This window comes from Cydia pomonella, chromosome 14, assembly GCF_033807575.1.
Source record: "Cydia pomonella isolate Wapato2018A chromosome 14, ilCydPomo1, whole genome shotgun sequence".
Classification (NCBI taxonomy): Eukaryota; Metazoa; Arthropoda; class Insecta; order Lepidoptera; family Tortricidae; genus Cydia; species Cydia pomonella.
The window spans coordinates 3027518-3042458 of record NC_084716.1 but is presented as its reverse complement, the minus strand read 5'-3'; the positions used below and the strand labels follow the sequence as shown (position 1 = coordinate 3042458).

Genomic DNA, 14941 nt, shown 5'->3' with positions numbered 1-14941 from the left:
GTAAAACTGATTAAGTGAACTTAATATTATCTAATTGTATATTATATCGCGTCTTGAAAGAAAAGTCTACATGTGAATAGTAATAAATAATGTTATAATATTTTAGCAGTTGCTATATCTAGGTTGTTAATTACAGGTACATTCAGGTAAAACATGTAAACGTTACTTTATATCTTTTGCTTGACCAGTTTTATGGGATAGATAGTTTTAAATACCCTTATTATTTTTTACGTGAACATTATGTTTCATTTTTTGTCTGATACTACTTTTTTACACTCTGTAACTTTGTAAATAATACAAATAAATAAAAAAAAGCCACATATATATTAATAACAATAAAAATTGAACAAAACTGTATATACAACTAATTTTTGATCATTTTGTCAGTTATCATGTTTTTGAAGTATACCGACGATATAATAGCGTATGATATACTAAAAAGGTTATAACTGCTACCCCTATAAGTACAAAACAAGCTGTTGCCAGAAAAGTAGGTTAGGTTAGGCTACAATTGCGACTTCTACAGAAAACCAACTGCTGGCAGGAAAGTGGGTTAGGTTAGGTTAGAACTGCGACCTCTACAGAAAACCAACTGCTGGCAGGAAAGTGGGTTAGGTTAGGTTAGAACTGCGACCCCTTACAGAAAACCAACTGCTGCCAGAAAAGTAGGTTAGTTAGAACTGCGACCTCTACAGAAAACAAACTGCTGCCAGAAAAGTAGGTTAGGTTAGGTTAGAACTGCGACACTGGTTAAAACAATTTCAGGCGCTATTATTCTATATGAGCATTATGCATTTTGGTGTTAGATGCATTGAGCAATATACATTATAAATCTTAGATATTATGGACGTTATACATAATGATCGTTATATATAATGATATTATACTTAAATAACGTTATACTTAACAAAAATAGATATTTTGATGTTATACCAAACGTTCGTTATACAACTTGAACGGTATACAAATCAAGTTTATACCATGTGAGCGTATACAACATGAATATTATCGTATATATTCTTATATCTTGTATTACTTACCCTTCCAACTCTGCCTCGTAGCAAGGAGTTTTTCGAAACTTATGTGCGAAATATCATTTGACATAAATATTAACACAATGTTCAACTAACGTAAACACGTAGAGCCATTCGTTTTTTGGTGAAGGAAGGAAATTGGACTAATCCCAATAAGACAAAGTTTACCCTCTGGGTTGGCAGTCGCTTTCGTAAAAACTGGTGCCTACGCCAATTCTTGAATAAGTTGCCAAGCAGACCCCAAGTTCCCATGAGCCGTGGCAAAAAGCCGAAATAATGCAAAGAAAGATATACCTACCTGTTTATCATTAAATGATAATTTTATCTAATATCATCAGTTTCTTTTAAATATTTAAATAACTGCAAATAGCACTGTATAGGCGTTAGATAACATTGACTACATATTTTTGTCTTGTATTTAAATATAATATATGGTGTAGGTCAGGAGGCTATTGCCTTCTACAGTAGCGTTGAAATGGTAAAAATGAAACGACGGTATACTATGCTTGTGATCTGTTTATTTTTACATTATTTGCTCTCAAAGAATTTGTTTAGAAGCTATCCAGTATAACTAAGTGGAGTGTATAGCTTTATACATCGTTAAAGATATAAAGATAGACGAAAACAAGACAAAAGGGTCAGTCTTATGTTTGGGAAGTTTATAAGTAATAAATAATTATATTTACAAAAGTTGGGAAGACACACATATGCAAAAAGTATTTAAAAACAATGTCCTAGGAAATCAACGCAAAGACTAGATTCTTACTTCAATAAAATCCCAACATACCAGCAACAAGATTTACTCTAACTAATAATGATAAATAACATTCATCATCATCATCAATAGTGATAACAACCTTACGTATTTAAATCTCACAGGATGTCACACATCTCCCACTTAGCAATTAAGTATTTACAAAACTTAATAATCTTATAATGAAGAAATTGGAAAAAAGTCTAATTGACCAAAAGTCCGTGTGGTACCAGGTCACCTCAGGGCAGAGGCGTCCAGTACCAGGGGCCGAGGCTAAAGGGACACAAACTCAGGTGGCGGAGGCGGTAAGGTCAGTACAGGGGTCTCGGTGTTGTCCACTCCACCGTTCTCCGCGCTAGGTCCAGGTAAAGACCATGTTGAAGAACTCCCCGTCGCGGTCACTCTGGGTCCCATATTATCATAGGCCGGTGCAGTGCAGCACGTCCTACTTCTACGTGGCAACGTCGCTCCTCCACTCAGAAGATCAGGGTACTTCCCCGGCTCACCAACTCTCCCTGCTACTTGCACTGATATAAATATGTTTCCGTAAGGAACTGGGACAGCAAACTCCGCAGGCGGAGGAGGAAAGGCCCCTGGAGTACCTTCTATAGTTATATGTACAGGGTCGAAGCCACAGCCTCTAGGCTGATCATCACCACATCTTTCTGTCAGTTCAAAATCGCAGGGAGACGCCATGTCACCTATAGAACGATCGCAACTGACGACTACTGATGCATCTAATAATCTCTTTTCTTGGTCAGTGAAGCTTCTGCTTGGTGGGACAGTTCGTCGTCTTAATCTCCAGCAGGCCACAGCCGCTAAAAAGCCCAAGGACGCTAGGATACCTAATGCACCAAAAACGACGCCAAGAAGTTGTGGAATGCCGGGTGCTGTTCTTGCTGTGGCTGTTTGGGATCGTGGTAGCACGAGACTAATAATTGCTCTTGCTTCTCCAGCACTACTTTTTGCTACACAGGACCATTCTCCGGCCGCACTAGAAGTTACATTCAACAGCGTGATATTCACCCATCTCACGCTACCTGCTACTCTTTCATCGGCATCATCGTCTTCTATATCCGTCTGCGTTTCTTCCAGATCGCAATCTAAACTACTGTTATGTACATCTACACCGTCAAATAACCATGTTACTTGAGGTTTTGGAATTCCGTGAACCCAGCAGCCGAAGGTAGTTGCCATTCCGACTTCAGCTCTCACAACCAACGTGCTAGAGCGCACCTCGGGCGCGCACACCATGCTCTCGTTAGAGACACTCCGCCACTTGTTCCCTGCCTTCGTGGAAGGCTCCACACAAACTAACTCTTCTGTATCTAACTTCCTCAGCAAAAACCAATCTTTAAATTCACGCAATCGGCAATCGCATCGCCACGGATTTCCCGACAAAGAAATCGTTTTCAAAGTCGGCAAAGAGAACGTACTGTAACGAAGGAATGTAAGCTGATTTCTACGCAAATCTATTTTCTCCAAAGATTTTAAATTCCGTAAAGCGTTTCTGTGTATCGTCCGCAGGCGGCAACCGTCTAATAAAAGCATGCGCAGATGCGGCAAAGGCGGGAACTGGTCTGCAATTAGCGTCGTCAAAGGGTTGTTGGTCAGAACTACCAAGCGCAGTCTTTCGTTGCCTCTGAATATATCCCTCGGCAGATTGGAGAGGTCGTTTTCAGCTAAATCGACTTCAATCAGAATTCTTAATTCGAGAAATGCATCCGCATGCAGCGATCGAAGTTTAGTGGCTCTTAAGTTAATTTTCTGTAGGTTTAATAAGCCGATATTAGCAAAGGCTTCGGCAGGGAGGTTTCTGATTGGGTTGTCGTGTATGTCCAATACTTGGATGTCGGATGAGAGTGGCGGGGGTCGGCGTAGGTCGCTCGAGGCGCAGGTGGCGGTTTTTTTGCCGGAAGACCACTTGCAGACGCAGGCGGCGAACCGAGCGCAGTCCAGCCAGTCGCTGGCGGTCCTCGCGGTGCACGTCGTGAAGATCACAATCCAGTACCACCTGGCCCAAGCCACGCGCATGCTCATCTCATTTCGGGCGTGTGTTTACATCGGCAGGCTGCCTGAAACAACAAACGCGCGTTAATCGACTAAACAACGGGGTTTCGGGAACAATGGCTGGCTATCGTTACTCTGTTTACGTGGCCTTAGCACGTTTTTGTAATGATTGATTTGGTAAACCGCCGGAGCAGTAACGTGTCTGTTACTAGCGGATCAAAGACGCACGTGCTTTGGTTATTTATAATACACGCACGTGCGATCAATACGTCTGGGCTTAAAATAAATTGACACGTATAAACAGTGGAACACAATAAGTCAATCAAACGTTTGCGGCTCAAATGTTGCATTAATTGAAAATAACTGTTTTGCTTCTTTCTTTTTTTTTTACTTACAAATAAAACAATCACTATTGCTACGATAACTATTAAATGGAATATCACAGAATATTGTAAATTAATAAAATTTATCCTTTAATGATCGCAACGGGAAGTCCACCAACATTTAAATCATAAAACCGTTATCTTTGAGTAAACGCCAATTAATTTTGTTGAATCTCGGAAGTCAGGATATTATGAGATTTAATTGTGATATTAATATAAAATTTAACTAACGTGCCTATCTAAAAATACTTTTTCATAGAAGTAAAAATCCTCCGGTAAAGTTCCAATTTATTCAAAATTATATATCTTGACAACACTTATTCCTCTATGTGCGTGAACTCGTTCTATTACTTATATGTATTACGTCAGCTTTATATTACATCAGCTCTAAAACACTCGATATACCTCAAACAGAAGTTCATCTCAGAATGAAATTAGTTTCCACTGCTAGCTACTTCGTTACCATTACACCGTTCAAGAGTGGCCACCAGAAGATTAATAGGGCTTCAATGGGAAAGTTAATTGTGTAACCGTATTTACCCTGTTCGGCTTAGTGGTTACTCTTATAGAGTGTTAAGTGTCAGGGTGTCTGAATAATCAAGGGTCAAAGCCTTCCTGATAATTAGGCAAATGTCGATTAAGTACCGTAACCTCTTTTCTGTGTATGATAACTATGATAATCATGATATTATTATGGATTCTGACCGAATTTTTAGGCATATTTTTTTATAGAACAAGTTTTTCTGTCTATACAGTACAACCGAGGTTTGAACACATGATTTTTACCTCCAGACACATATGAAAGGTTAATAATTGATTTTGGGTTTTGACTCAAAATCTCAGTTCTTCTGACGATATTATAAAAGCGACACCTAATATTTGTTGTGCTTAAAACCTTATCACTAAAAATTCAAGGCAGATGGTATTTAAATTTAAGAGTCTTTCATTTAGACAGTCTTTGCTTATGCTTGGAAGATACTTAAGACAGAGTGATGAGAGGGTAGTGATCTGAACGATAAAAGGTGACATAAATGGTCATACTGATATTTTTTTCCTTTGGGATCAATCACAAAGTCACGCAAAATCAGCTTTCCAGCAGTTCCATAAAACTCAATGTAATCAAAACATGAGAATAGGTATTTTTGCCATTTAAATTTTAGTCATATGTTACAATTGTGAAAATTGAAAACGTCGTTTGCTAGAAAATTAAAAAATAAAAGAATTAAACGTAAAAATAAAATGTTCCATTAATGTCTTCGCAACAGGTAAAAAATAAATAAACCAACAAACAAGCGGTGTTTAAACTGCATCCAATTAGGACGCACTAGCGAATTAATTCCGGGCCGAATAAAGGAGCTCTTGCCACGAGCACGGCAAACTAATTCCATGTGGGGTGATGTGGGCTTTCTGTGCCAATTTGTTAATTGGACGTCAGTGTTACCTGTCAATTAATTTGAAAATTATGTTTTTGTCAACGCCATCTTATAACGGCCGCTAGGTTATGGGTACCATATGTTCAAGTTGATATGTGCAATTTTTAAATTAAAAGAAACATGGAACAATAACTGCTTCGGGCAATATTTCAACTTAAGACCTTTTGGAACACCGGTCCAATCTTAACTAAGCTATATACCGAAATCTACCAACAGCGTGTCAATTTTTGTTTTCCTACCTTTTGTTTACACGCCTGAAGGTTTTCCTTTTGTTTGCTACGCGCCTCCATCACAAGTTCAAATCTTGCTCGAAGTGTTTTTTTTTTCCTTTAATAAAAAAAACAGTATCGTTTACAGACGTATCTACTTGATAATAATTCTATACATTTTTAATAACATATTTGAAGTAAAAGAACGTGAAAAAAGAGGGAAACACATAATTGGAAGGTAAATTGATAGGCGACTAATATGGACAGCTGAATAAAGTGATACCTAATTGGTTACGAAAAATCAGAATCCAATATATTCTATTTTGTGAATTAATATCTGCAAGTGCATAATACAGTCAAAAGATTTAATTTGTCACCCATTTTGTACCCTTTCACAGTGAAAATAGTATGAGGTCTCTAGAGACTTTCATGTTGTTTGTCACTGTGGCAAGGTACGAAATGGGTCACAAATTAAATCTTTTGACTGTTCATCGAAAATTGATCATGCCTATGAATCCGGTCAAAACGATTTCACGCTTTTGTACCCTGTACCGTAAATGTCATGAAATACACCGGTGTCGATCTGGAAAACTGCTCTGCGATGATTAGTTAGTCCGCTTGTATGTGATTTTATAATGTACTCTATGTCTCAGATGTACATCTTACAGAAATTTTACATTCAGGCGAACTAAGAAATCTCGGAGGAAAATCGGATAGGAAATGTATTAAATCAACTATAGATGTATAATATCCGGTCATCAAGGACTGATGTCGTGTCTCGAGCCGGCTGGCCGCACAATTGATCTGTTTACAAATAGCCGGCGTGTCCTGTATAATTTGAGTCATTTGGGTGACTGATCTGTTTGCAATGGCTAACTTGACTTAGATTCCTATATGATGAATATAAGATAAGATCTTTTTAGGGTTGCGTAGCCAAATGGCATAAAACGGAACCCTTATAGTTTCGCCATGTCCGTCTGTCTGTCTGTCTGTCTGTCCGAGGCTTTGCTCCGTGGTCGTTAGTGCTAGAAAGCTGAAATTTGGCATGGATATATAAATCAATAAAGCTGACAAAGTCGTACAATAAAATCTAAAAATTTAATTTTTTTTAGGGTACCTCCCCTACACGTAAAGTGGGGGTGAATTTTTTTTTTCGCTTCAACCCTAGAGTGTGGGGTATCGTTGGAAAGGTCTTTCAAAACTAATAAGGGTTTTTAAGAATCATTTTTTGATAAAGTGAATATATTCGGAGATAATCGCTCCGAAAGAAAAAAAAATGTGTCCCCCCCCTCTAACTTTTGAACCATAGGTCCAAAAAATATGAAAAAAATCGTGGAAGTAGAGCTTAAGAAAGACATTAAATGAAAACTATAGCGGACATGATCAGTTTAGCTGTTTTTGAGTTATCGCAAAAAGTTTTCCCTTCATAGTAAAAAGACTTACTTTAATTAGGTACTGATTATGCAAATTTGCCTATTTGTTTAACTCGGGTGAAAGGTACCGTTTCATCCCTTGGTTAACAATTTACTATACTTTAAGCTCCAGTTTAGCTTATTGTGACGGAAGAGTAACTACGGAACCCTACACTGAGCGTGGCCCGACATGCTCTTGGCCGGTTATTTTATAGCGATTGAGTCCGTCTGAGCTAACTTTGCACTTACTTGAATAGAACAAAGTGTGAGAGTGCTATTATATACTTACGTCATATAATTTCCATAGACACATTTTAATTTAATTGTAAAAATGTAAAATTTGATTTTTTTAGTATTTCCTCTTCTTAAGTATCAATTATATAAACTCATTTGAGTCTGGGTTACCTACGAGACAGGCTGAGCCTAGTGTTGGAGCCAGAGCAAACTGACAAGTATATTTCCTAGCCAAGGTACCTACTATGGAAGGTGGAGGTAAGGAATGGAATCTCCATGTACCAAAAAGTGTCATCAAATACCTTAAATAGGTGGCGCTACAATACCAAGAATACTTGAAAAAAAATCAAATCATAGACAGCTACTCTAGCGCTACTCTGGAGAGTTTTCGAACTAAGTATTATTTATAGCTGACAGCCGGACACTTTTGCAGCAGTTTACTCATTTTAATTCCACACTCCATAGTACCTATATTTTGTCAATTGTATTTAATTAGGTTGATCTTGACACCCCTGTAAACAAATTTTGTGTACCTACAAAAAAAAATTGAAGTTTTTTTTTAAGGTTCGATTTTGTCAAACAAATGGCATGCTGAGTCCGCTTGGTCCGAATCTAAATAAGAAGGTACGGCTTTAACTTTTATTAAATATCAAGCAGAAGACGCAATATATATTCAGCTATGGCGTTATTAAAAAATATATGATAATTGTTATAAAATAATTACAGATGTAGAATATCTGGCCGTCAAGGATTGATGTCTCGATTGTTTATCTCGAGCCTGCCTGTTTACAAATAGCCGGCATGTCCGGTATAATTTGAGTCGTTTGGGTGACTGATTGGTTTGCAATGCTATCTCGACTGAGCTTCCTATATTATAACGATTCTATTTAAGGATATAAAAAAAAAAAAAACAATTAGCTAGCAATCCTATTCAGAAAAAGTGGTATAGCATTAAAGTTAACGAATAATTAAGAATAAGGCCACCTGTTGTCTACAATAGTTTAATTTATATGCTCAATTTGTATGTCATGTTTCTTTTGATATTGGTGAGCAATTATTTGTGTTGTATTGTATTTAAGTACCTAACTATTTATCGACTTCCCAAGCTTAGTCGTTAGTGATACTGTCTACGTAGCAGGAGGTCCCTAGTTTGAATCCAGGTAAGCGAATTTATTTCTGTGTTTATAAGGAATATGGATAATTGTTTTTGAATTATGTAAGGAAGTATGTATTTATGTATGAAAATAATCGCTTGTATCTATAGTACAAGCTTTACTTAGTTTGAAGCTAGGTCGATGTCATTTATTTATGTGTGACAGCATATAAATGTGAAGCAGGAGACTCCATAGATATTCAGTTTTGGCGTCATTTAAAAAGCATAGGATGTGGTCAAGGACTGATGTTTTGTAACTATCTTTTGTGCATTTTGTGGGACGGTAGCGGAGTCGTATTTGTTCGGATCAATCCAAAACGCTAGTACTGAGAAAAATAATACAAGAAAATTCCGAATGGAGTCAAATTGGGAAGTCAGTTTTTTAAGGACAACACACATTGCTTAAGTTTTGGCGTCATTTGAAAGTTAAAATCCTAAAAATAGCATACTATCTTAAGTTCTCAAACATTGATTTAGTTACGATACTAAAAGGTGCTTTTATCTAACATTAAGTTATTACAAATTGCCTGTAGATAAATATATATCCTAAGATACATTGAGCGGATTATTTTACGTAATTATATCAGTTGTGAATCATTTATGGTAAGCTATTATATATCCCCAATAATCAATAGGTACGTTCATTTTAACTATTGAATACACAATAACCAAAATTGTAATTACATTTCAGACAAATTATCAGCTGAAACAGTGCATAAAACCGCAAATATGAATATATTTGATCAATTGCCACCAAACTAGGCAAAGCAGAGCTACTGCATTATCAACAGATATTATCTGTGGAATGATTTTGTACTCCCTCGTCTGTGATTTAGACTTTATCTGTAATACCGTAGGTACTACTCTATGCTATCATAGCCATTGCAAAACTAGTTTGAGTTTGGAATTCATTGCACGAAAATACAGTACACAATTGATGTGTTTTGTAACGGTTGTTATGGCTGTTGTGCGTAGTGGGGGAGCGTAATGGACGTGCGAAATCCTAAAAAAACACAAAAATTGCCCTCTTTTTCGTCAGTCATTAAAAGTACCTAGTCTAAGCTAGCCGGCGTACACTTAAGAAGGTCCATATTGCCGGAAAGAAAGGGCGTTAAAGAGCAGGCCCTATACTCATATAGCTAGCTGTATTAGCGCCCACAAAAGAAAATGAACCCTAATAATCTCGGTCACTGCCGTTGAAACTGATGAGCAAAACCATCATTATCATCATCATCATATCAGCCTTTTATCGCCCACTGCTGAGCATAGGCCTCTCTTCTAGTATGCCACTTATCCCGGTCCCGAGCCAATCTAATCCAGAAGTGACCCGCAGTCTTCCGAATGTCGTCCACCCAACGAGCCAACGGACGCACGCAGGCACTCCTGTCGTCTGAAAGCGGCCACCATTCCGTTAGCATTTTGGCCCACCTGCCATCACTCTGCCTGGCAACATGTCCCGCCCAACTCCATTTTAATTTGGTAATGACGTGTCCGACGTCTTGCACCTTGGTGCGACGTCGGATCTCGACATTCCTCAGTCGGTCTTGAAAACCATACTTCTCAATAATCTGTAATAAGACTCAAACTTCTTCACATTTTAAGTATTGAATGCTTATTCGCTGCTATGAAATACGATTCAGAACTCGAACAAACAAAGCGCTTCCAATGTTTTAGAAAATCGAAAATATTTTCACCAAAAACTCTACGGTAAGTGATTTATATTGTTTACTATTTTCCAGTATTTGGCTCCCGTAAATATCTCTCAGTTTCTATTTGTGGACATTCTGGACAACTGATAACTTTCAAATAGTTTTCACGGGAGAAATTTATTTGGGATAAATAGACAAAACAAAGAGCTAGAAAGAAAAATAATTTCTCGTGTGGAATCTCGGAATATAATAGCAATGTCCCAATTTTCTGTTACATCTATAGCATTCTGATCGCGAGATATAAGAAGCATAAACCAGCTTATTTCTTTATAGAATAAATAAGTAGTTAATAAGGAAAATGTGAAAAATAAGTAGACTCGCCTATTAGTACACAAACAATGAACACGATCATTTATTTTACTAAGTGATGTTTATTACATTATTGTTTATTGCTATTGTTATTTTCATTGTATTGTTCTTTAAACCGTGATGTATGGTTATATTTCAAACCTAATACATTTTATTCATAGCATCTGAATTCAGTCAAAAGATCGTTTAATCAAAATTAAAAAAAAAAAATTGTTTATTGCGTAAGACACATTTTGTTTATAATGTAAGGTGATGGAGCCACCCGGTAAGCAAAAATGCCTGTGTTGGGTGGCGCCACTCTTCCTTTAGGTTACATAACTATTCATATATTTTACGTATACTGAGCTAATCAAATCTAAATCTGAATAATTTTAATTTACTGTCTAAAATTGTAGTTTATACTATGTACATTTAGTTTAGAATGAGGGTATTAAAATGAATGGAAAAATCTTCTTAGTTTATACCGAAAATGTTCTCAGTTCTCCCTAAGGCTAACCCACTGCCTCTTTGTTTCTCAATTAATCCGAAATCGATACTTAATGGCAAATAGTTACTTTGTTACAATTTAAATAAGTTAGAAACGCAATGTAGCGTAAAGCCACAGGCACAGCCTTCAAGTTAGCGAGCCCAAGGAAGCCGTATTCTCAAGTATCTCACGTATCTAAATGACATTGAAATCAAATTCGTTTCTTGCCCTTGGTCTATCTTAGGCGTACCTAATTACCTATCTGCTATGGGTATAGGCAGAAGAGTTGAGGTGAATACACACACAGTTGCATAGAGTATTAATCGCAAAAACAGACTTTAGCGCACGATATCACGCAAAAAAAACCTTGAAACTTTTTGGTCCATCTTGCAGTTGGTGGTTTAACTTGCTGTAGGTACGAAAAAAGGAAATATCACTGTTCATTACATGCTGTTGTTGTAATGTGCGTGATATCAACTCTATACTCTGTATGTTAAGATATTTGATTAAATTAAACAAAATCTACCCTCAAATGGCTCCTTAAGCCATGGTCATTGTAGGTTAACAGATCCAGGTGGTTTTGTATTTGGTTGGTTAACCAATAAATGTTATAACTACCCGAAAATTTACAAATTGTTCGTTTACTTTTATTTAAATACCTAAAGATACAGAGTAAAGTACCGATACCTATATATATAGGCATATAAAAGTGAACCACTGATATTCACATTGAATTGGTGCGGTAAAGAAAAGCATTGGTGTTAAATTTTCCATGCTGAATAAGGTCCAAGAAAAGCAGTTGGAAACAAATGTAATTGAGGAGTGGGTTGGATAGCGTTTCGTTTGTAACTTGTTTCTTTAGTTTCGACCAAATTACTGTGCCCAAACAACTAGAATTTAATATTTCCCAATCCGAACTATCCTTGGAGTGGGAGAATCGGGTTGACCTTATTTCCGTTTATTTAGTAGTCACTAGTCAAATTAATAATTGGAAGGTAGGTTTTTGAGCGTACCCACTTACTTTTAGGAATATTATTATAGTTATTAGGTGACGTAAGGATGGCGACTGCAGCTGCATTATACCACGTGATCCATAGAAAAAGAGTAAACGTTTTGCCACTTCTAAATTTCTACATATTTTTTTAGTATGTTATTGACACAGTAAAAAACCAGTCTACGGAATAAAAAAAACAGAATATAGAATATATTATGATGAAGCGATCGATATCAAAATCAAAGTGATTTTAATGTTAAGTTTTAGTTAGTGGAAAACATTTTCTCCCAAAATGGAATTTCATAAAAAAAGTACCGTTATTTTGCTAGGATTCCAAAGCTATTCTTCCCTCTTAATGTTGCGACATTGCAGCAGCCGGGAAGCTTTTAAATCGCCGCTGTATCCGTCAATTTCATTCATAAAATGATTGAAGTTCGCCACCGCATTACTGCCGCGATTATGACATTTAATCCTTCGCCAATTTTATCAAGGATATTGACAGATATTGCGCCCGCGTAAAGACCACAGCAGTAATGTTGCAACAGTAACGCCGCTGCAGTTGCCAACCGAGCATCACCTATATATATATAGACAGTGATAGATACTCCGAAAAGATTTTAGAAAATAAAGTTGAAGAAAGAAGATTATGGCAATTTTTTCACGAAAACGACAAAATTGCTCATTTGGCAAAAATATTATTTGTCCTTAAATATCATATTATAATCTCCTATTTTCCTCCTATATAAGATGTGAAAAAAAAATACAAAGTATATCCCGAAGGTAATGTCAATTTATTAACATCGCGCCATTTTAATGTAAGTTGTCAGTTCAAAGGGAAACAAAAATGCGAACGTCTTTTGGTACACGAAAAAATATAGAATCCAGGGTCTGTTTGCTGACTCACATTGGTATTTCAACGGTATAATGTACCTGAATGTATTTTGCACCTCGAAAGCATTGTGTTTAACAATGTAGAATATTTATTTTATTGTCATGAAGTACGACATACTAGCTGCCTGATGAAAACCAGCTCGAATAAGCAAGAATGAGTTCTGAAATTTATTTACAATGATAATTTAACATCCATTGTGCCTATTTTGTGTGAAACGTAGCGCTACTCTAACCACCTCAGCTCCTCCACGAAACCTAGCAGTCTTCAGATTGCTAACTGCCTCCTTTAGTGTGCATGGAATCCCTAGGTATTTTCTCCTAAATGAAATGAAAATATTTATTTCAGACACCAGGTATCCATATTTTTGTCTTATACTTCTACATGTTTACAGACTAGGAGAATATGATTTTTGTTGTTTCCTCTTCTTCCGTGCGCGCTCTGCATATGAGGCTGTCCGTTTTACCCATATTATGTAGGTATTTGTTTAGTGTGTTATGTACTGATTGAGAACACATTATCCACATCAACCATATGAGTGATGTCGAAATTATTAAACAAAAGCCTCGTGTAAAACCCCTATGATAAATGACGACAAGTAATAAGTCAAACTTCAGTTATCAACCGACAGTCTTAGCTAATTGTTGTTTAATGTCTGTTTAATGTACGGGAAAGGGACGTGAATTATGTGTTTGCTAATCTCGTATTTATTATGTTTACCTAGTATGAATGGAATTTGATTTTAGAACTTGGTGAAATGTTTAATTATTTGGAAGACGTTCGGAATTTCAGATATTTAAATTAGAAAAAGTATCATACTAAAAACGTTATATGTAAAAAAATGCAAGTCATGCGTTATTTTTTCTGTGGCTATCCTTGGGTTGGGAGCATGCAATATTTAAATTTTAAATTCCAATATTTTGTTATAAATTATCGTTTAATTACTTAACTACTTAATAACATGCTATATAGTGAAGATATTTTATTTTATTATTTAGTTAAACACGTACAAAACGGACACTTAAACACATTTTAGTATATTATAGGAATCTCCAAGTATCTCTACATATGTTATATTTTTGCAAATGTTCATTTATTTATACGATATCAGACCCAAACAGATTCAATATCCAACCCTTCGATAATTTAAACATTAAATTCTAGACATTATTTACTCTTTTTGTAGAACCAAAAAGTAATTCAATCAATGTAGGTAAACCAATACCTTGTGCAGACAAAATGAATCATTCACAAAATCAGACTTCTGCCTGGGCCAAACTTTGCTTTTAATTACCTGTGTCTTTGAAAACGTGCCTTTAACACGTGACGGACTGGATTTTTTAAAATTCTAACCGGTTTGAGTACGAGCAGTAAAAGGCAACGTACGCTAATTGCGAACGTTTTCGACACTAACTGACACTTAGTCCGGAATTACGGCCGTTCCTAACACTCAAACTTAACGTTCCCGGGATTGACCTCGTTATAACCGTCTTGCATACGCTTTTATGCTTATTAATTAGAAAGATAACACTGAGATATGCTTAATTGCAAACGCGACGCGCGGTAAACTTTTATTTGAACTTTATTTATTTATTTCACCTTTAAGAAGAAAGTACAAATGGCTGACTTAATGCCCTAAGGCATTCCCTACCAGTCAACCATTGGGCGAAATAGAAACTTACAAAATCAAAGAGATAAAAGTCACTATCTAAATACTAATATTATCAATATACACACATAATACAAATATATATATTATTTATTTATTTGGTGTACGTCTGAAAAGGTAATCACGTAACTTTCATGTTGATTTTCAGGTATAAGAATAAGAGCCTGCCTCAACAATGCTTTGGTGACATGATGACATATACAAATCGAGATTGTAATGAACTTTTTGGAGAAACGCACAGTTGAAGATATCCAACTATCTAAGTGGTTAAGATGGAAATGTC

At 36.3% G+C, this 14941-nt stretch overlaps 2 protein-coding genes across 3 annotated transcripts in view; one reads left to right on the top strand and one right to left on the bottom strand.

The window, feature by feature from the left end:
• LOC133524741 (uncharacterized) overlaps positions 1–14941 on the top strand; it is a 306772-nt gene that overhangs the window by 217106 nt on the left and 74725 nt on the right. The gene's annotated exons all lie outside the window — the stretch shown is intronic.
• LOC133524739 (leucine-rich repeat-containing protein 24-like) overlaps positions 1533–14941 on the bottom strand; it is a 94172-nt gene continuing 80763 nt past the window's right edge. The window contains exon 2 of one of the 2 annotated variants that reach the window (XM_061860890.1): positions 1533–3859. In XM_061860890.1, the coding sequence (XP_061716874.1) occupies positions 2062–3828 (1767 nt within the window). In that variant the 5' untranslated portion in view covers positions 3829–3859 and the 3' untranslated portion in view covers positions 1533–2061. Of the gene's footprint in view, positions 3864–14941 lie in introns of both variants that reach the window. The other variant, XM_061860889.1, reaches the window with a different exon arrangement.